The sequence below is a fragment of the Lycorma delicatula genome, chromosome 9, assembly GCF_047948215.1.
Source record: "Lycorma delicatula isolate Av1 chromosome 9, ASM4794821v1, whole genome shotgun sequence".
NCBI lineage: Eukaryota > Metazoa > Arthropoda > Insecta > Hemiptera > Fulgoridae > Lycorma > Lycorma delicatula.
The window spans coordinates 130,425,530-130,448,014 of NC_134463.1; the positions used below are offsets into that span (position 1 = coordinate 130,425,530).

General features: G+C 34.9%; 1 protein-coding gene across 3 annotated transcripts in view; it reads left to right on the top strand.

Moving 5' to 3' along the window:
* The first annotated feature begins 8,349 nt into the window (after window positions 1-8,349).
* Window positions 8,350-22,485, top strand: part of LOC142329667 (uncharacterized) — a 112,692-nt gene continuing 98,556 nt past the window's right edge. For 2 of the 3 annotated variants that reach the window (XM_075374341.1, XM_075374343.1), the window contains exons 1-2: window positions 8,350-8,503; window positions 11,535-11,997. In XM_075374341.1, coding sequence (XP_075230456.1) covers window positions 11,548-11,997 — 450 coding nt within the window. In that variant the 5' untranslated portion in view covers window positions 8,350-8,503; window positions 11,535-11,547. The remainder of the gene's footprint in view (window positions 8,504-11,534; window positions 11,998-22,485) is intronic. The other variant, XM_075374342.1, reaches the window with a different exon arrangement.

The following is a 22,485-nucleotide window of genomic DNA, read 5'->3' on the forward strand; positions in this document are numbered from 1 at the left end:
AGTATATGATGAGTGAAGTAGTAATGCGCAGTTACACCCCTGCTAATATAATTAATGCACGACTGAAGTTTTTGTTCACGCCAGATTTCTAGTTCAGAATGTGTTAAGAGTAATATTTTATAAAAAAAAGTTGTGATTCCAAGTTTATCAGTACCAAATCAAATGCGTAAAGTTAATTTTATGAGCTAAATTATATAAATTTATGTGGAACCAAACAATTACTAATCAGAATTCCAAGAATTATGAATTCCTACCTAATGAATTTGACAAACTTATCAGCTATTTCCTGTACATATACATCGATTTTCACATACTTACTGGGTAATACTAACATAGTAAACACAAGTACTAAGATTAATTTTTGAGCCGAGCTATAGACAAAACGTCTTTGAGTGCTCTCTTTGGCATAAAATTCATATTTTAACCAATATAAGCAACCAGTTCGGTTAGCTAATAAAATCAACGCCTAATAAAGATATATACTAACGAGTATGTTTATTTAATAGCAAAATCTGACTGAGTCAGCAGTACAGTTGTTCTTTCTTGCAGTTCATTCATTTGATTCAAGTTCTTACTTCAAAGACCCCCAACGGCCACGTTTTGCTCACATTATTTTACTTATGGTGGGCATTCAAATTTGTTTTTACACATTTTAAGAAGCATAAAAACATGGATCATTGGCAATATAAAAAGTAAATTTAAACTTTCACTTTCTGACACAAAGTAGATGGATATCTTATATATCAAAATACCAAACTTCAATATGTAACATAATACTTCATGATCTTTAGAATTAAGGCATAGTATCTTAGTTGTACAGAAATATAATATATTGATATTACTACCTCAGATATGGTTTTAAAAATTTTTTAACGAGAAAGTTTTGGTAGATGAAATAAGTAAAATATATCGGCCCTTGTCAGGTATTGGGATTTGATTCTTTATTGAAAACACGAAGTAATAACATCTTAACTGAACAGATAAAAATCAAATCAAACACATTATTTGCCTACATTTATAATATGTATCTGCCTACCTAAAAATAGCCAGCTCATACCAGGTAGAAAACAATCACTAAAAAGGCAACAAGGGTGAGTGAAAAACATTTTGAACAAAGATATTAAAACCATATCTATAAATTTAGTATTTTATTTCAATATTTTATGGCTTTAGACAAAATATTATACTGACAACTACTTTCTTGATTATACTCTTACTTCTATGTATAGGCAACATAAGTCATATGTTGCCTACATTCATCAATGCTACACCCAAACTTACAACTCATCGCATAATTTGAACACAAGTACTCAACTCTACAATCCTTATCACATCCAAAGTAGACATGTTCATCTTAAAAATTTATAGAAAACCCACTATATCTAAAAAAAAAAAACTTGAAATACATTAATGGCTGTTCATATACTAACACTTACAGACCCTTGCTACATAAAATATAGAACAATTAAAAACACAGTGCTAACATTCATAAAAAAACTGGCAGTATTTTAGAAAAGAATAATGATTTCAAAAGCGTTAATAAAAAATATACAAAATATCATAATATATTCATACACGTAACCTGAGATAAAATTTCTGTTGTCAATCTCAAACAATTGCAATAAAAATACCCACAAAATCACACTTTTCACCATAGACAAGTGTCCATAGGTATTTAATTAATTAATTAAATCTTTTTGGTTTTCCCTGGTCTTTCTGGAATACTGGATCAGTTCTTTCCTGTCATTTACAAAGTAGCACACCAACAGTCTATAAAAAAATATATATATTATTTTTATCCATCCTACACTCCTACAGTCAGCATTTTTTTTGTTCTCACTTTAGTTTTTGTATTAAAAAAACAATAGCATAAAATTTGAACAAATGAATTATGTAATTTGTGTTAATGGTTTGATTCCCAGTAAGAATCATTGGAATTTACTCTTCTACTCGCCTAATTTCATTATTGAAAAATATTTTTCATTTTTTATATCTTTATTCACATATTTTAATGTCGATGAGTAATTACATCAGTAAGCTTAATTATTGGGCCAGGAGCAAAAATTGTTTGTTTGTGAAGAGACTTACAAACATGTTTAAATTTTTTTTTTGTCATAAGGAATCTGTAACAAATCATACCAACTATTATAAGCTCACTTTCTACATATTCATAATCTTATTAACAATCTCATTTAAAACTAACAAAATTGATGAAACTAACTAATAAATTGCTAAACATTTTTATTATAACTTGAAGTTAAGAGTAGCAAGCACATTTATAACAGATACCACACCAATACATTTCAGACCAGTTATCTGTATCAATGGCAATTCTTCATTAAAAATAAATAATTTAATTATTTATTTTTCAAGAGGAAAAGAAAGCTGGCTGTCTTGGTAAAGTTTCAGGTTTGAAAAACTTATGAACTACTATGGTTGAATTTGTTACTTTAGAATAACTACGATAACTCTACTCATATTTGGAATATCCTGTGCTGAGGAACAGTCTTTCAAATTATATAGTTTAATTAATCATTTAATAATTATAATAAATCTAATCAAATTTTAGCCTTAAAAATAAAAATATCTCTCAATCAAATAATGTACTACTAAAGGGTTAAGAAAGTACGGTAATAATATTAACTTAAACTTTTATGTACCTGCAATAATATAAAATCAGCATCTAAACACAATCCTACTCTAAATGTTTTGGGCTTTAAGCAGTGTGCAAAATATTTAGAAATAGGTGCAAATTTGGAGATAAAAATCCTGCCTTGAAAGATAAGAATATTTTTGGTGTAACTCGAGCAGTTAAATAACAGAAGTTAAATAACTTAAATAACAGTTAAATAACTGCGTTTCCTGTCCTTGTCCAACAACAATAATCTGGTTGGAAACAGCCAGTTCCAACATCCTCAGAAACATCAACTTACATGGCAAAACCCAGCTGGTAAAGACTGCTGTATTAGACTATATCCTGATCAACTGCTGATTCCCATCATCACTTAAAGATGTCTGTTCAATGCATGGACCTGACTGTGGATCAGGTCCTTGTGCATGCAGTGATGAAACTCCGATTACAAGAGCCAAATACAAATCATGACCATCAGTTAGGCTAGATTGGAGATGTCTGCGGGACCCTGCCTGCAAGGAAGAATTCCAACTTGCACTATCCAACCGTTTTGCAGCATTGGCACAAACTGAAGATGTTGACATTGAAGAAAGACAGATATCAGATGCTCTCAAGCACTATGCAAAGGCTGTTTGCCCAATCACCAGACATCGAGTGTGACCACGGATATCTGATTAGTGATTCAACTTGGTGAATGAGCGGAAATGAATTAAGCTGGTAAACTTTGAACGATGTCGACAACTCAATAAGGAGATCTGCTGTCATCTGAAACAAGAGCGGAAGGTACACTGGAACCAAGTGGTGACTGACTTGGAAGAAGCAGCCTTAAAACATGAATGTCACACACTCTATTGAACTCTTGAAAATTGAGTGGGAAGGAGTGTATGTATATACACTCCTTAAGTATAGGAGTGTATATATTCTTTTAAGTACACTTTTTAAGTACAGAATATAGTTTATTACTAACTCTTTGGGACATGTGAATAAAACAGAAATAGCCTAGACAAAAGAAAATTACGTCATTGAATACAACAGGAATGTAAAAATATTCAAAATACTGTTGGTTCTTCGAACAAAATCAAAATTCTTTATTGCAACCTGCTAAAACGCGATGGTAAGTAAAAAACTAATACTGATCAGATATTATAAATAAGGCACTATGCAAAAATATTGAAGTAAAAATGTTGCTTAAAAAAGATTCAGTTGCATTTAAATTTTACTTTTTTTTTTTGTCTTCAGTCATTTGATGCAGCTCTCCAAGATTCCCTATCTAGTTCTAGTTGTTTCATTTCAGTATACCCTCTACATCCTACATCCCCAACAATTTGTTTTACATATTCCAAACGTAGCCTGCCTACACAATTTTTTCCTTGTACCTGTCCTTCCAATATTAAAGCGACTATTCCAGGATGCCTTAGTATGTGGCCTATAAGTCTATCTCTTCTTTTAACTATATTTTTCCAAATGCTTCTTTCTTCATCTATTTGCCGCAATACCTCTTCATTTGTCACTTTATCCACCCATCTGATTTTTAACATTTTCCTATAGCACCACATTTCAAAAGCTTCTAATCTTTTCTTCTCAGATACTCCGATCGTCCAAGTTTCACTTCCATATAAAGCGACACTCCAAACATACACTTTCAAAAATCTTTTCCTAACATTTAAATTAATTTTTGATGTAAACAAATTATATTTCTTACTGAAGGCTCGTTTCGCTTGTGCTATTCGGCATTTTATATCGCTCCTGCTTCGTCCATCTTTAGTAAATTTTACTTATTACATTCTATTTTAGTTTAATGTTATATAAGAAAACAAATTTCTTCTAATCTTCATAGAATGTATTTTTATTTCTAGACAAATAATAAAAATGTATTTTTATAATAGCAATAAGTATTTACAGATTGTTTATTCATAAACAGTATTTTTTAGCAGAGGTAACGATACCTGGTTCAATCTGAATGTCCCGTTAAGAAATCGGAGACCGGACACGCTGAAACAATTTCCGTTATAATTTGCTTAAAGACGTCATTTTGTTCGAAAGCAAATTGCATCTGATTTAACAACAAAACGCAATTTCAATGAACTAACAGTTACAGAAGTGATTCAAAAATTGAAAGTATCGTCATTTTCAAATATTTTAATTACAAAAATTAAAGATCTCTGTTCAGTTTGTTGCTGGAAACTCAAGAAAAAATTTCTGTAAGCTTGTTTTTTTAAATTAAAATAATAAAATTCATCAACAAATGGAAGAAAAAATTCGATGTGAAAAACGAGCAGTTATCGTCTTCATCGACTCTCGATCTGCTTTGACTACATGACTGGCACTTTGGAAGGCATTGGAGACAGAGCTCACGCGTCCAAAAGTTATCAAGCTTCTCCAGGAGAGCTACAATGAATGGATCGTGGATTCAGACACGCTTTCGAAGTGAGAGCTATCACAGGAGTTTTCCATCCGGACAACAGTCCACCCATTGGGTGGGGAGACTTGGTCTCCCCACCCAACATCGTAGTTGATTCCATAACGCGACGAGTTTTCCAGGACAGAAAAGGGATTCAGTTTCGAGAGGATGGCTTTCTGACCGACTTGATGTTTGCCGATGACAGTGGCGTGTTCACCTACATCAACCGCATTGCCCAATTTTATAACCTGAAAATAAATGCGGATAAGACACAACAACAGACGGCTCACGCACCATCGTCTAATTGGACGGTGTACAAATTAAACAAGTGCAAGAATTCAAATATTTCGGCTCACCGGCCCAGGAGAAGAAAGCAGCAACTACAACGAACATCCACAGTCTAACTGGTCAGCAACCGCAGGATTTGCTTCCTCAAGTGGTGCTTGAGGAAACAAAGCAACATCCCGCTGAAGACCTGAGCTCATCTATTCTGGACCCTGATCCTGCCAATTTTATTGTAAGGAACAGAAATATGGAGACTACTTTAAGACAGACCTGAGCAAACTCGAAGTGTTCCAAATGCGACGCCTACGCCAGATCATCAGACTCTCTCTTCGCGATCAAATCCGAAACTAGTATATCCGCCATAGCTTCGATCAGCAACCAACAATCGAGGAAGAGATTAAAAAACAAAGATCGAGAAGGTTTGGCCATGTCTGCAGAACGAGTGGAAACCGACTACCATGCAAACTCCTCTAACATGAACGACCCACCCGCTGGAGAGTCCAACGAACAGCTTATTATTTAAAGTAAAATTTAAGGATTTTCATTTACCGAAACAGAATTACACTGCCGATGAACTTTTTGATAAAACTTTTAAAAAAGTAATCGTAAAAACACTCTTTCTGCATCTCGTTCAGCGTGAACATAAATTTGTGCACAAAATAATTTCCAATGACGGCTTCTGAGTTATGAATAATTCTACGGTAGTTTTTTTTATATTTAATCTATTTACTTTAATGTAATATGTATATTTAAATAATAAATATGGACTTTAATCGCATTTATTTTTATTTGTGTTTTACATGTATAATTTATTTTGTGTAGTCGTGGTCTATATAATGTGTTATTATGAACCGATCTAAATAAAAGATCAAATTATTTATACTAATTTAATGCATTAACTTCATTTAGAATAATAATAATAAGTTTACATAGTCAAACATTAAAATATAAATGTTAAATATTGTTCATTAATGCTCTGTAACTTGCAAATTCTTACTGGTTTTTAAATGAACGAATGGAAAACTATTTTAAATTTAAAAAGTAAGTTCAAGCTCTTGGGCAGTGGCGGCTCTTAGCTAAAATTAGTTGAGGTGCTGTTCCACAACATTTTTTTGCTGGCTCTTTTCAAGGCCATGGCTAAAGTTTTCTGTTTAATAAAAGATCCCCAAAAATTAATCAAATGGACTAGCTGGAAGCAGGAAAATAATCTAATTCTACACTTTATCACATTACAGAATCTCAAGAATACTGTACCGATTTTAAGCACATTATGCTTAAAACCCGTATTCGGTTTAATCGAATAAATAATAAAATGTCAATACAGATAATACTTTTTAGTATTATTAGATAGTAATTTAATAAAGTGTCCGCTTATAAACACTATAGTCCAATGGTGCTTAATTTAGATTCCTATAATAATAAACAAACAATAACAAATAATTAGTTTTTACTAATTACCTTCTCTTTTGCCCTTGTTTCGGACAGATTTGGCAATCAAAGAGCCCTTGCTTTCCGCCATCTTGTGATCACTATTGAAAAAACAACTAAACCGCTTTCATATTTCTTCCACCGACTAAACTAGAAAAGGGAACGAACAAGAAACGTTCCAAACACACGCGGAGTAAAAAAAACTACCTATCATCAGCATACCAGGGTCGGCACTGCGGGAAAGACAGTGCTCTCTCTTCCTTCCTTGCGTGGAGCTTCCTATGTGCGCATGCGCACAACAGCCAAACACCATGCCGCTAGAACTGTGAAGCGCACAGTTCCATACAAAATTTTGTATCTTTTTCATAAACTGGGGAATGGCTACTAACATTAAGCTTTAGGATTATATGTTTTACAAGTATAAATAAACAATTAAAGAAAAAAGACTCGTTATATTAAATGTTATCGATAATATCGAGTGGAAATATGGGTGCTGCAGTTCCACAGTGCCTGTACGCGAGCCGCCACTGCTCTTGGGAGTAAGGTAAAATTTATCCTTGAGGGAGTTCACGCAGACTCCCACATATCAAGCAAAATTTATCATACTGTTTATTGATTAGAAGTATGTATGTTGTTTGTAGTCAGAGTATTTTGGGAACAATTTATTTCTCCTTCATTTATTCATTGTGCCCTTAAGGTGTAATAATCTGAGGAAATTCGCTTCAAGTTAATCGTGAATTTAAATTAAAAAAGTAGTAGATAAGAACAATAGTAGTGTAATATTCACCGTAATTCTTCCTCTAAAACGTATTTCAAGAAACTAAAAATTTCTATCTTTCCTAATTCATTAATTCACACTTCTTAAGCGTTCATCCCATATAATAAATATGTATTTTATGAACCTCTTCATATTCAGGCAATCTGGTCTTCCGTGCAGAAAAGTCTTGAATCCATTTTAATTTCTATAAAAGACCCTATAAATAATAGATTTTCTTTTTTTTTCTTGTTTAACTTCCGGACGATCGTTAGGTGTTTCTTCAGAGGATGAGATAAATGATTTGTAGCGTGTGTGAAAAATGTCATGATTGACCGGGATTCGAACCCGGAACCTCCAGATGAAAAAACCGAGACGCTACTACTCGCGCCACGGAGGCCGGCCTCCGTGGCCGGCCTCCGTGGCGCTAAAAGTTTGCAACCAGCAACTTCTGGGAAACTAAAAAAAAAAAAAAAAAACCAGGAAAGAAATATAAATGGTCAAACTGTTAATAACCTACTTAATTCTTCTTCTTATACAGTAATATTATTTGGGAGAGCATTAGAACTTTTATCTTTCATTCGCCAAGAGAGAATTTTAAGCAGTCACTTGACACTTAATATTTTCAGTTTTGTAAATTTCTACAGCTTGTTAATTCTAAAGTTATGTGTTACGTACGTAATGACAATACTGAAAATGTTTCTAGGCTGCATGAAATAATTAAATGTATGTTATGTATAATAAAAATAAATTATTGTTCAGAAAGGCAACGATCAGCTGGCGAACCTGGATAAAAATGCTGTTTCAACGGATGTCGATGTCCGTGCGCTCTGGTGGAAGTGGTCAGTAGTGATAAAACAAATCTTAATGCGTTGTTCTTGAATCATCTTCGTAACATAACCTGAGTTATGTAACAAGAATTTGATTTGTGACTGTTTATTTTTCCAGAATGTAAAGTCTTTGTGTTTTAATGTTGGTGGTGATTCTTCTTAATTAAAATAAAGTAATGTTATAGTTTCTAAACTTTAGTTAGCTTTTTAGCGAATTGTTAATTTTTTTTTAAATTCTATGTTCATAAAATGTAAAGTTATTTATAAAGTATAAATCGAAAGTCTCTCATACCGATAGTGAAAAAAGTATATATATTTAATGTTCTGATGATTTTGGTTGTTACTTGTTCGCGTTAACAAATATGTTATTTTTATTAGTTCGTTTCAAAATACGACCTTAATAAGTAATTTGTTGATAATCGTGTTTACTTATTCTGATTTTATACTTGCTGTTGGATTGTGTGAAATAATGTATTTTACCAGTTACCGTTTGGTTGTGTATTATTTTGATTTCTAATTTGGATGAGTGAAACATTTTAATTCTGAAATTCTTGTTTCTGTGCTATTCTGCATTTGTGTATTATTATTACTGCTATTTTTTTTTTGTTGAGAAGTTAGGTAATATGTGTTCGCCCTTTTATAACATTTTATGGCACATTTTCGCCTTGTAGATGTGCCCTCAGTTTGGCTTGGTGCTATAAAGTTTTAAAAATTATTTTTGTTCATCAGCCTTAACCTTACAAGTGATTTTTATTTCTGTAAGTGATAAGCATTTTTCGAGCTCTCTTCAAGCTGTTTTAAAAAAAATTATAACTTGTATACCATTTTAAACAGGAAATTCCAAATAACACGCTTAGATATCTGTGAAAATTATTTACCTTTATTTTGAAGAGTACTCCAAGAAATTTTTTAAAAATTCTCAGTTTTGTTTAGATTTTCACCAATTTCAAATGTTACAGTAACAACTGCACAGAAAATCCAAGCTATATGTACAGTCCAAGCTTTATATAGATTCTGAAAATATATACAAATTATAGCACATTCTGAGTAATACATTTCTGTAACTGATTTTGTTAATATATACACAATGGGGTAATGTCTCAACAATTTAATTTGAGTCACTTGAGAGGTTTTCCTCTTTCTCCCTTGTTTTGTTGGTTACCAGAAGTGTTCAATTTGATGATAGCATGCAGCATGAACCTCACAATTACATCCTGGACACTGATTTGAGCTTTGTCTTTGTTTTTTTTGTATGGTCACATGTTGCTTATAATCGCAGTTGATGGCCAGGAAGGTGGGCAGATGTATGTTGGACATCATCTTTGCTAATTGTGTCCATCCAACTGGAATAGTTGGATTTTTACAGTCATCTACTAATGCACCAACTATACTAACTATAAAATCCTTGTGATTCAATGGCATGTTAGAGTTTCTTTTGTACAGCAGGTAAACATTCAATAGACTCAAGACCAAAAAGTTGGTGAAAATGTTTTTCCAATATCTTTTGGTAGGTCTGCCGCAAGACACATAAGTAGACTTATCACTATTATCAGTACTACCCATTGGTAGATTATATCTGTTAATAACCTCAGGTTTAAGTGCTTCAAGTCCACTCCAATTGCAGATCTTCTTGCCCTCAGCATGACATCCTGTTGTATCAGGTAAACAGGTTTCTGTGTTCTTTCTGCTTGTAGCCTACAAGCAATACTGGTCCCTTTCTGATATAAGTGCTTTTTTCTATACAAAGTTTGTCGTTTACCACGGTCTTGAACAAATCTTTGGTTTTCTTATTTACAGTTTCAGTAAAAAACATTGTGGACTGTACAACACCTCTGTTATGGGTAACTTAGCATAAAAGTTATCCTTAGACAAATTGTAATTTTGGCCCAATAGATTGGCCTTTATCATCAAATGTATGACAACGTTTTGCATAAAAGAGCCTTCTTGTTGCAAAAAGTCTTTACCACTATACAAAGAAACCTGCAGTACATAATTTATCTTGCTAACTTATATTTCAGACTTCTTTATTACATATCAGGCATGTTTCTTATGTAGGATATATTTAATGAAGACATCGATTCTTCATGCTGTCATCAAGGGATAAATTTTGATGTGGAATAAAATGAACATAGATTTTTTTATTGAGATAATCAGCAAAAAATCTCACCTTGTATCAAGGATCATACCCTGCATGGCCCTGGTTTATCCTTTCTTTTGGGCTAATGTGGAGTTTTGCACTAAGACTTTAAATATATTCACTGACATTGTCTTGGAATTAAATTGTGTGGGGTCAGTGTCCCAGTAACTAATAGCATTTTTTCTGTAAGTCCCATATTTATCATAATTGAAATAAACTTTTCATTTATGTAACAATAACATCAACCCATTTTTTCAATGTAGAATATTCTTTCATCAACCCCAAATCACTTTTATTTTTTATTTCTTTTGCTGCATATTTATTCGTCTCATCTACCAAAAAATTCCAAATAACATTTATAAAAAATAAGTAAAAATATTCAGTTGGATTGCTATTCCTAGCAGTACAATTTTGAATGCCGGGATTTCATACTTTGAATTCCTTTGTAATGTCTATACTTTGCTCAGGAGGATAAACTCTTACCCATGGATTAGATTGTCACTATTGTTATTATCATTATTTTCATCTTCAGTAGAAACATCATTGCTACTTTCGTGGATAGAAGTTACATTCATGGTCAGAAACTATGACATTACTGTCATGACGAAATGTCACCAAAATCCAATAATACACTTGAATTTAATAATTCTTCAATTTTACTAGATGAACACAGTTTTCATATAAATGAAAACTGTACTTAAAATAAATTAATAAAATAAAGAAAATGCTAAAAAATAAAACTTCATGGCAAAACAGTCAGCGAATATGTAAACAAAACACTACATAGTTATGAAAGCATTACAAATAGGGTAGGCAAACCAACCAAGTAAAATAACAACAGAATTATAGGTTTTATCAAATGTTATATATGTCAACCAGTTTGATGATATCACTTAAAGATCGGATTATACTGTTGAAATATCGACATTATCATTTCTAGGGTTAAGTGTGGTAAGCTCTTCAATGTTGTCATCAGCTATTTCACAAAGCCTAGGCTGCAATGAAGAGGCCTTTTTTACTTTAATTTAATCAGAATTATGTCATGTTTTTATAATTTTTTGTTTCAGGTGTTTGGTGTTTATGCTAATCATGCATGAATTTAGTGTTGTCTATCAATTAGTGGAATTATTACAGAATGGTGGACAGGGTCAGTTAGTTTTAGAAGGTGAAGCAAAATTATCATTGCCGGTATCATTCTTAGCAAAGTTAAACACCGTTTTACAACAGTTTGATGATACAACTATAAAATTGACTACGACTGATGAAAATAAATTGCAGCATGATATATCATATTTAAAAAAGTTTGTTAGTAAAACACCAAAATTAAAACTATCATATTTCAAAGGTCCACTGCCAACAGAAATTGATATTACAAGGTTTGCTAATTTAAGATATATTGAATTGGTTCATGTTAATGTGAACCTAATAAAAGGTTTACAGGTGCTTAGACCACAACTTGAACTGTTGGTTTGTTCGTCTTCTACAAATTCATTTGAAGATATACTAGCTGGAGATTCAGATTTATTGCAGGTAAAGTAAATATTTCAATTACGTATTTATGTATGTGTATAGATTTTATCTGAAATATGTGTGTATGTTCAAATAAATCTTGTTTTGAATATTTTGTTTTTATCAGTTATTTGACTGATGCAATGCGATTTTTAGTTATTTCCTGGATTTACTAATATTTTAATTTGTGCACACTTAATATTCTCAAGTATTTTGTATACATCTGTTAATATTAGATATTACAAATAATAGTATAAAATAAAACCTCTTGCCTCTATGATTTCTGCAACAATTTAAATATTTTTTTAAGAAATATTGTATCAGTAGTAGCTTGTTAAGTTTATTAATGCAATAGTGTCTGAAAAAAATAAGCTTCACATACCTATTAAACTAGCCTTTTTTGTTTTGAATTTTTTTATTAACCCCAATTTATTACATTTATTTTTAATCTCAATTTTTTTGAGGAGAAAATAATACAAATCGCTCCCTGTAGTGTTATACCACCAATTTATTTGCTAAAAGTTAATATTTTTTGTATAAAGTAACATGATATTGTTAAGAGTTGGTAAATCGTTTTCTGAAAATGTTCTTCAAACATTCCACTGCTTTTCTTAGGAGCGGTGTGACAGTAGATTTTTTGTAATTATTATTATTTTTTTTAACTTATATTGTTAGGTTTAAAGTACTTCTCCTTTCCTTTATTGCTGTATCATTCTCCTAAAATTTCCATTCTCCTAAAATCTGCATACTTTTTACATCCTTAGCTTCCTTTCACATATCACATGTCACTAATTTTTATTTACCTTATTTTTACCATATACGAGGTGCTACCCAAAAGTTCGGAGAATTTAACCGTAAAAATAGAATAGCTTACCATAACTTATAATTTCCACTGTCTCCTTCAAAGTAATCCTCTTGGGCATTGATACAGTGATCCCAGCGTTTTTCCCATGATTCCATGCATCCCTGGAAGTTTGCAGGTGTAAGTGTTCAAAGCACATTCTGCGTTTCTTCCTGAATCTCCTTAATTGTGTTAAAATGACGGCCTTTCAATTGAAATTTTATTTTCAGAAAGAGAAAAAAATCGCACGGGGCAAGGTCAGGCGAATAGGGTGGGTGGGGAATCACTACCGTCTTTTTGGAAGCCAAGAAATTCCGAACGGCTAGCGATGTGTGCGCGGACATGGTGCAGAACCCAGCTGTTGTTACCCCACAGATCTGAACGTTTGCGCCTAATGCTTTACGTAACTGCTTCAAAACTTCACAATAGAACATCCCATTGACAGTTTGACCAAGAGGAACAAATTTCTTATGGATGTCGAAAAAAACAATCATCATGGACTTCACATTGCTGCAAACTTGGCATGCTTTTTTTGGCCGCGGTGAACTTGGTGACTTGCACTGCGACGACTGCTGCTTAGTCTCAGGGTCATACCCATACACCTATGTCTCATCACCGGTTTTGATGTTGGAGATGAAGTTAGGGTCATCTCTTGCTGAATTTTTCAGATCACTACAGACAGCTACGCGATTTTGTTTCTGGTCGCTGTTCAACAGCCTCAGTACAAATTTTGTAGCAATGTGTCTCATGTTCAAATTGTCCGACAAGATGCATTGCACGGGCCGATATGACATTTGTACGATTGCACAAACATCATGGATTGTTTGTCTAGGATCTGTTACAATAGCCTCGCACTTTCGCAATGTTTTCCGGTGTTGCGCTTGTTGAAGGTCTTCCTGAACACTCATCGTCATCGACTGTCATTCATCCATCTTTGAATCGTTTGTATCACAAAAAAGTTTTACTTTTACTCATAGCATTGTCACCAAATGCTTCCACAAGCATGCGATGGGTTTCTGCACCAGTTTTTTTAAGCATGAAGCAAAATTTGATGCAGACTCTTTGCTCTTTAAAGTCTGCCATTTAGAACTTCGCCGAAGCAGTAAAACACAACGTTACACAACTGCATGAAAGTCAACAATGCAGCCTTTCACTGTCACAGCTGTTGGAACACTGATTCACAAAGAGTACTGTTAGCCACATCTAGCGGCAACAGGTTGTACCAGCACCGGTTCGCGTGCGAAATTCAAATTCCCCAAACTTTTGGGTAGCACCTCGTACTTCCATCAGGAAAACCAAGTTTTCAACCCAATATCTTTTAATATATGGCCTTAAAAGCCTTTTCATTTTACAAGGTTCTACCACAACCCTTTCTCTTCTCCATTTCAACTTAAAACTAATTAATTTTTTATCCTATTCACTCTTTAAATCGATTGCTGGCAAATGATATGATGGCTAGGATGCTTGTCCTTCCATGAAACAGAATAAATTTCCTGGACTCAAGTTATTGGCAGTTGCAAATTCTCAGTTGTGAATTATACATCCATACATGTATACTTAAATTGCACACACGCGCGCGCACACAGTGTTTATAAAAATGGTTTAAACTATTCAGAGGATGGTACTCCATATCAAAATAAAGACAAAAACTTTATATCAGTATATGTTTGGAAATGCTTAGTTTACTGACTATCTGGCATTTTGTATTTTTAACATAAAAATGGACGCATGATGCTCTGGATGCCTGTACACAAATGACTCTCCCGCTAAATAAAAAATACATTTTCTTCTACTAAATATTAACCAAATCCCTTTCTTTTATTAATGAAATTAAATAAATGAAATTAATAAATAATAATTATAATAAGTAAAAATACAAATATAAAACAATGTGTGTTTAGAAATTAAACAAAATATAATTGTTAATTAATTGACCATAATTGTTAATTAATTAATGGAGTGCTTCTAGCAGGAGAGAGTCGTGGATGGAGCCATGGCAATGGTTCTCTCACGCTAAATAAAGAATCTTTTTTACTGCTAAGTATTAACTAACAATTTCTTTCTTTCATTAATAAAATTAAATAATAATAATAATCTATGCTTTGAAATTAAATTAGGTAATCTCTAAATTAATTGACAATGGACTGCTTTTAACAGGAGGAGAATTGTCCACTCTGCGTCAATAGCAGCCAAAATAAAAATGTGAGCACATGCGACAAACAAACCCACATACCATAATTTTTTGTAGCGTGATGTGTAACATGTTTACTTTTCTTTTTTGTGAGGTGCTTTAATTTAAAAAAATTATATTTATATAAAAATAGTTTTTCTAATTTAATTACTGGAAAAGTATGCATGGACCTCTGATATGGCTTCGTTTCCATAAATTAGATTCTCTTATTTTTCTATATTACATCTATATTTTCAGGAATTATTTATTTTTTTTCATTACTATTTCTCCACTTTAATGTGTTTTTGTATGTTTTATTAATTTTATTTATTGTAAGTTTATGTAATGTTTTTGCTTTATTATTTTTTGCATTTTAAAATTTTCTGTGATGCATCTATCAGTTATAATTTATGAGGCATGTTTTGTAAATATGGCCATTCCAGCATAGAAAAATCTTCATTACAATAAAATAAAATTATAAGTGTATTATTTTTCCATATAATTATCATTCTTGGGTTTCATATTATTCAGTGCACAGTCATAATCGCACAACTCTTGTTTTCATATCGTTTCATTGGCTTTGTTATTTAGTCTTCAAAAAATGTTCCCACTCATGACTTAAACTGTTTATTTATTTTGTTGTTCTGGTTTTTATCATTTTAAAACCTGTGCGATACAAGCCATTTTTTAAATGGAAAAAATTGTAATAATTACTAGATATGAGGTTGGAACTGTACAGCAGATGTTGGAAGATTTTGTAGTGAGTTGCTTTACTTGTTGAACTTTTTTTTTGTTCTAATATATGGTTCGTGCCGGAACCAAATTCTACTGGGGAGGTTTCTATATTGAAGCACATTGAAGTTGTTTAAGATTTTTCAGTATTGGCTTTTACACTACTTCCATGCTCAAGGAACTCTGTAAGGAATCACCCTCAGTTATCAAAAAAAAAAAATAATGGCCATAAGCTTCTTATCTGGTTGTTCTAGCTTAAACTTCTTTTGCTTCTGAGACGTCAAATGTTGCCGCTGCATTAATTTTTGCGTAGTTTCAACATTAGTATGTGATTCAAGCTTCACCTCCAGTTACAATGTTATTAAGCACTTCATCTCCTTCATTTTGGTAGTGTTGCAGGTGAAGTACTACAATGTTTTTCCTGTTTCCATCTATTAATTTTTGGCATCTGTCTGGTGTACAACTTTTTATAATGTAGTTTTTCATCAAAATTATGTAATCGCTGAACAAAAAACATTTGGAAAGTCATTTAATAATTTTGAAACTTTAAAATAACCTTTTTTGCAAATTACTTTTTCCAACAAATCACTTCGGAGGACTGATAGGCAGTTATACTGCATTCATTGTCATGGGTATTTATCCTGCATTCTTGAATCTTATCGACTCCATTTTTGAACTTGACTTTTATATATAACAATTGATCTTTAAACATCACAAATTTTTCAGCAGCAGATTTGTTTTTTGCTGTTAAGAAACAAATTATTATCTATTTTAGAATTTATTTCAATTATGTTATTCTTGTTAACTAACATGAATATGAGTGGACTATTTTGGACTGCTGAATGTAGATAAATGTATGCAAGTAATATCAAAGTATAAATCTGTGACAAAGTTGAAATGGCTCCTATTTAAAATGCTTGTCTCATATTTTTCACTGTCCATGGTTTTCTACAATCGATCCCTTTCTTAATTACACCTCTCTTTCTTAATAAGCCCTCATTTGCCTTTGTCATTCACTTTTCAGATTTATTTCATCTTTTGTTCAAATTTTAATTTTTTAACATTTTAGAATTTTGTTTGTATCATTCTGTATTCTGATATTTTTTTAGATTTAACCTAAATTCCATCATTAAATTTTAATCATAATCAGTGTCTGCTAAGAAACGTTTTAAAGTTCAGAAACTGACCTAACCATCATCATATCTTATATCTGGTACCTTCCTCTGTATCCTGGCCTCATTTATTTTTATCTTCTTTAATGATTCGTAAAAATGGTATTGGGAAGTAGTTTATATTTTGTATTAAATTATGAAAGCTTAGTTTCTATTTCGTTTCTTTGGTCTAGGTGATAACTCCTTAATGTTCTCTACCCTCCCTTCCTATGTTAGTGGCATTCCAATCTCTTGTTATCATTAAATTTTCACCACCTTTTACACATGACTAGGATTATCCATTTATTCCTTTGTTTACCTTTTCTAGCTTTATGTTCTGCTAAAGGGTAGGTGAAACACTAACATGTCTTGACTAACATAATTCTCTCACTGTGATGCTTGTGAAGGGCACATAACCTATTCTACTATGTTACTCATTATCTCTACTTTTGCATTTCTGCTATCCAATTCTGTCAACTAACAACAAAAAATCCTCCTTTCTTTTCACCTCTTACTTCAGTAATTTCTATTATATCTAACTTTTAACTTAACTTTTTTTTTATTTTAAATTATCTAACATTCTGCTTTTATTTAAAATTTTAATATTACATGTTTATGTTCAAATTCTTGGATTCCTAACTGATTAATTTTGAATAAAAATTATTTCTTAATTTTTCCATTAAATTTTGATTAAATAGCTATTTAAGAAATCTTAAGGTTAAGACATTTAAATCATAATTGTGCAAAAAACAGAGACACCAAATAAGTCTTGGTTCATCAAGGCCAATCGTGGTTTCGTCAATACTGAAATATTTTATATACATGGTAAACATATTTTACCATGCTGCAAAGTTCCTTCTTGTATAAAGAAATAAAATGAATTGTTTTTCATTAGTTTTATTTAATAGTTTTACACAAATTTTATTTTAAATTACATCTTTATGTGCTTCTCCACTGTCCATACATAGTTTCATCAGATGCCAAAGATGTTTAGACATTTCTTTATAAAAGTGGAACTCCCATTACACCAAAAAATACATGTTCAGAGATCTATTACTCAGATAAAGGGCGCACTTATCAGAGCTTTGTGATTGAACATTAGGAAAACACCTTAGAAGATCTTTGCAAAGTTTCCCTTGAAGCCATGTTCTTATTAGAATGCTATTAAGACAATCAGGGTTAAAGAGTTTAAACTAGAGATGTTTTTTCATTATTTTCTGAAGTGTTGAACTGGGAGTATGTAGCTGTGAAGAGCTGTTCTTGTTTGACATAAGAATAGATTGTAAACATGATTCCCCAACAAACTCAGAGGTATTCAGTTGACTGGAATAATTTCTGATGAAATCAGAAATCTGGATGATGACTGGAATGATGAATTCTGGATGATGACTGGAATTGTTTCAAATTAAAGATCAGTCTAAAAAAGGGGTTTTTCCTCACTTTCAGAATGTTACTTATGATGAAACTTCCTTATTGATGGAGAATGAATTTGCCTTTTTTCTTTTCATAGTTTTCATTTGCATTGGTACGCTCATACACCCAAACAACAACATTTTTCTTCAATTGAATATTTTCTTTGGTTTTTTCTTTCCCAAAGCCCTCCACAGTCTTCCCCTCAAGGCTGGAGCATCCCACCCATCCTGAACGGGGCTGCCCTCCCTGCCATAACATTAACACCTCTCACCCATCTTCCACTTCTTCCAGAGTATTCTTTCGTATGATGTTCCCTATTACCTTACTGAGTATTGACCAGTTCTGCTCACCATGAAGCATTATCTGCGGTAACCTCTCCCATCTGCATCATCATCGTGTCTTCCTCCCACCTTGGGTATTGGAAGACAGTATGTTCTGCGGTATCCCACTTTCCACAATACTAGCAGCTTTCCGTCTCCTCCTGCCGCATAGATAGTTATTAAAGCTACAATGCCCCAATAAAAATTGGGTTAGCTCAAACGTGAGTTCCCCGTGCTCACATCTGAGCCAAGGCCTGATATCTGATATTAACTTCTTTGACCAGAGAGCCACCTCTGATCCAGTCCATCTCTCCTGCCAGCTCTCTGTCGTCTCCTTCTTGGTCATGCTCTTTGTCATCCCTTCTCTTCTTCGCTGAATGCCCTCTTCCACACTGGCACGACATGCAAGGTAACGGACTGAGCCACTGCCGCCAGCATCCTCTTTGATGAGCTCGACTCGCCAACCTTGCTCATGAGCTGACATTATTCTATGTCCCCTGTCGACTGCCTCCCTGACATGATCTTGAAAGGCTCTCTGGCTCTCAAGCCAAACCCCCAGGTTTGGCTTTACTGACCAGCTCAATAATGACCCTCCTAACCTGTAGCCTGATGGGGGAGAGTTGTTTTCTCCCGGTCATCACCAACAGCTTCGTTTTCTCTGCAGCAAGGCTAAGGCCATGACCTGCCAACCATCTATCGAACAATAGAATGGCCCGTTCACCTTTCCTGATTATCTCCTCTTCTGTTCTGGCAACTAATACCATGGAGACATCATCGGCAAAACCGGTAACTGAAACTCCCTCAGGATATCGCAACCTGAAGACACCATCATATGCTAGGTTCCACAGAATTGGTTCAAATACCGTACCCTGCGGGACACTGCGCTACATACTGGTTGTAACCTTCTTATCCGCAGCATGACCACTATCCTTCTGCTAATAAAATAGTCCTGAAGGACACGCACAAGATACAGGCTGATATCTCTCCGAATCAACTCAACCATGATGCACTCGAACGGTAGTGAGTTGAATGCATTCTTGACATCCAATATCACCACTGTCAGGATGCACCTTGTCCTACAAGAACCCGCTGCGGCCTCATCAACAATCCTTATCACCCTAGCTATGGCATCCTCTGTTGTCAGTCCTCTCCCGAATCCATATTGACATTTACTAAGGTCTCCCTTTCGTTCTACTTCATCTTGGAGATGCTCTGCCGACAGCCTCTCGAAGAGTTTGCTTAGGCAACTCAACAGAGAAAAAGGTCAGTATCCAACTGGCCCTCCTACCTCTCCGCCACCTTTCCTCAGTAGAACCACTCTGGCTTCGTTCCATTCTGGTGGAAAACAACCATCCAGGAGTATTTGGTTGAAGGCCGCCAGTACTTGGTCCGCAGCAACTTCCACTGTTGCAGCCACAACCTTGTTAGTAACCGGTTGAAGCCGGGAATCTTTTTAGCTTTCAGCCTCCCTGCTACCTGTCGCAGCTCGCCTATTATGAATACAGGGATATCCACTGCAGCTATTTTTCTGTAGGTGGACCGGTCTCCTCTAGAGAACAAAACATCAATTTGGTTCCTAAGAACCTTCTCAGCAAGAATGGGTAATGCCCTACCAAATCTACCAGTTATGATTTGGAAGGCGTCACTGTATATATCGTTCTCCAACCTGTCCAGAAGCTCTCTCCACTTTCTGTTCTTACTGTCTAGTATTTCACTCCTGTAAGCGCTCTTTTTTTCGGCCAGCTCCTTTCTTCATGATAGGTCTTCAGATAGACTTCTATGATCCAGCGACTCTTCTGTTGGCTTTGATACCACCTTCATAAGGTGCTGGGGGAGATGTTTTCCAGATGACCAAGATGCTCTTTCACCAACTTCTTAAGCCTAGCTAGGCCCTCTTTCGAACGTAATCTCCTCTTGTCAGCCGCCATGCTATAAGACCCACCATCCCCAATCTCAAACTATACAAAGAAATGGTCGCTCAACGAATCCTCTTGTGAGCACTTCTCATTTCCAGACCCCTCTCCTGACCTCGGCAAGGGAAATGTGACATCCACAAACTAGCATCCATTTACCCTCACCAGGGTAGGCGCTGTTCCATTATTGAGCACCACCAAACACAACTCAGCTATATACTCTTCCAGAATCCGCCCTCTATGGTCCATAACATGTCCTTCCCATGTTACATTCTTTGTGCTTTGTTTTAGGATCACCACCCATGACTACATCCTTTCGAAGAGGGTGAATCACTCGGCCAAGCATTGTTCATAATCATCCAGACCAGAGTTTGGCGAAATATAAACAGAACAGACCACAACGTCTGGAAGCTCAACCCATACAAAACTATTTCTCTCACTGGTGGTTAGGATTGGCAACACCGCTCCCATAAACCGCCGCTCTGTCCAGCCGTCTTTCTCTACTTTCCCCAAATTAGGCTCAGACACTAACAGAAAGTCTGCTCCCTTCTGCCTTCCCAATTCCAGGATTGCGGTATCACATGATGCGTTCCTATTCATGTTTAACTGCAGAACTCTAGGTATTTCTCTTACCGCAAAGGGCGCTACCAATCTGATGCCCAGTTCCACCACACCTCAAATATTTTGCCATGACCTTGCACCCTTTGGCCTGGTATCCTTCCTCACCAGTTATGACACAAGGCCGACCTGTCAGGGCCTCTGTATCTGGCCGCCATGTGCTCCACCTTGAAGCCCCTGTAGCATCATGGCTCCTCTGTACTCAGGAACACCCTGCAGTGGATCCATCCCATGTGAATTCTCCTGGTTGCTAACACTGTTACTGACACTGCTGACATCACGACTGTGGCTTTCTTCATGCCACCATAGACTGAGCATAAGGTGGTCACCCTCATATCCTCCATTTTTCCATTGTTGCCAATGGCCTCAGTGATGGAGTTTAGAAGCTCCACTTCCTCCTCAAGATCCTTAATGAGGTCTCTCCTACGCGACCCATTTGTGATCACCCTCTCTCTCACATCCTCTAGTTTACTCAACAATTTCTTCTGAACCTCTTCAGCTTCTTCTTTGTTGGCCCTTACTTTCATATGCAAGGATTTCCCACCACCTCTCCTGACAGACAGTATGTCCCCAATCTCTTCCTTGGTCACACCATTTTTGACTTTTTTGAGGAGGTCCACATATGTAGTCTCTTACGCCTTAATCACAAATATACTGGTGGGCTGCTGCGGCTGTTTACTTGCTGCTCCGTTCACTATCGCTTCATCCAGATGCACAACCTTATTACCACCATTCCTTCTACCATGGTACTCTAGCATTTTGTTAAGAAGTACGCCTACCTTGTTCGCCACTGAGCCGTATCTAACCTAGGCATTAATCTCCTGCATTTTCTTTACAGCTCTGTGTTAGTTCTCTGCAACTACTCTCTCCCCAGCCCTAGTGACCACTACTACTGTTATGTACACCCTGCCCTGGGTATCTTCTTCTATGTCTCCTATCAACACTTCTGCTAGGCTTTGTTCCACTACCTGCTGACCCCTCTTCAGCTTAGATTGCCTCACCACCCTACGCATGGTGGTGACCCTGGCCAGCAGTTCCCTACCATGGCTTGTCCTGCCATCCTCCACTAAGTCATATGTGGTTAAAATATCACCACTGGTCTCAAAGATGGACCCCTTTACCTCCTCACAATTTTTAAAGCACTCCTCTGACTACTTCCTGATAACCAGGTCCAGGACTTCCTGGTCTGGCACACCCTCCTGTATCTGTGACAACAGCTCTCTGTTGATGGCTCTCGTAGTTTGTGTGGCCGCATTCTTCAATGGTTTACCACTACTGCATACCCCTACAAGAGTAGGGTGCGATAATGTGCACAGCTCTTTCATCACAATTTCCACATCCCTTGCTCTCT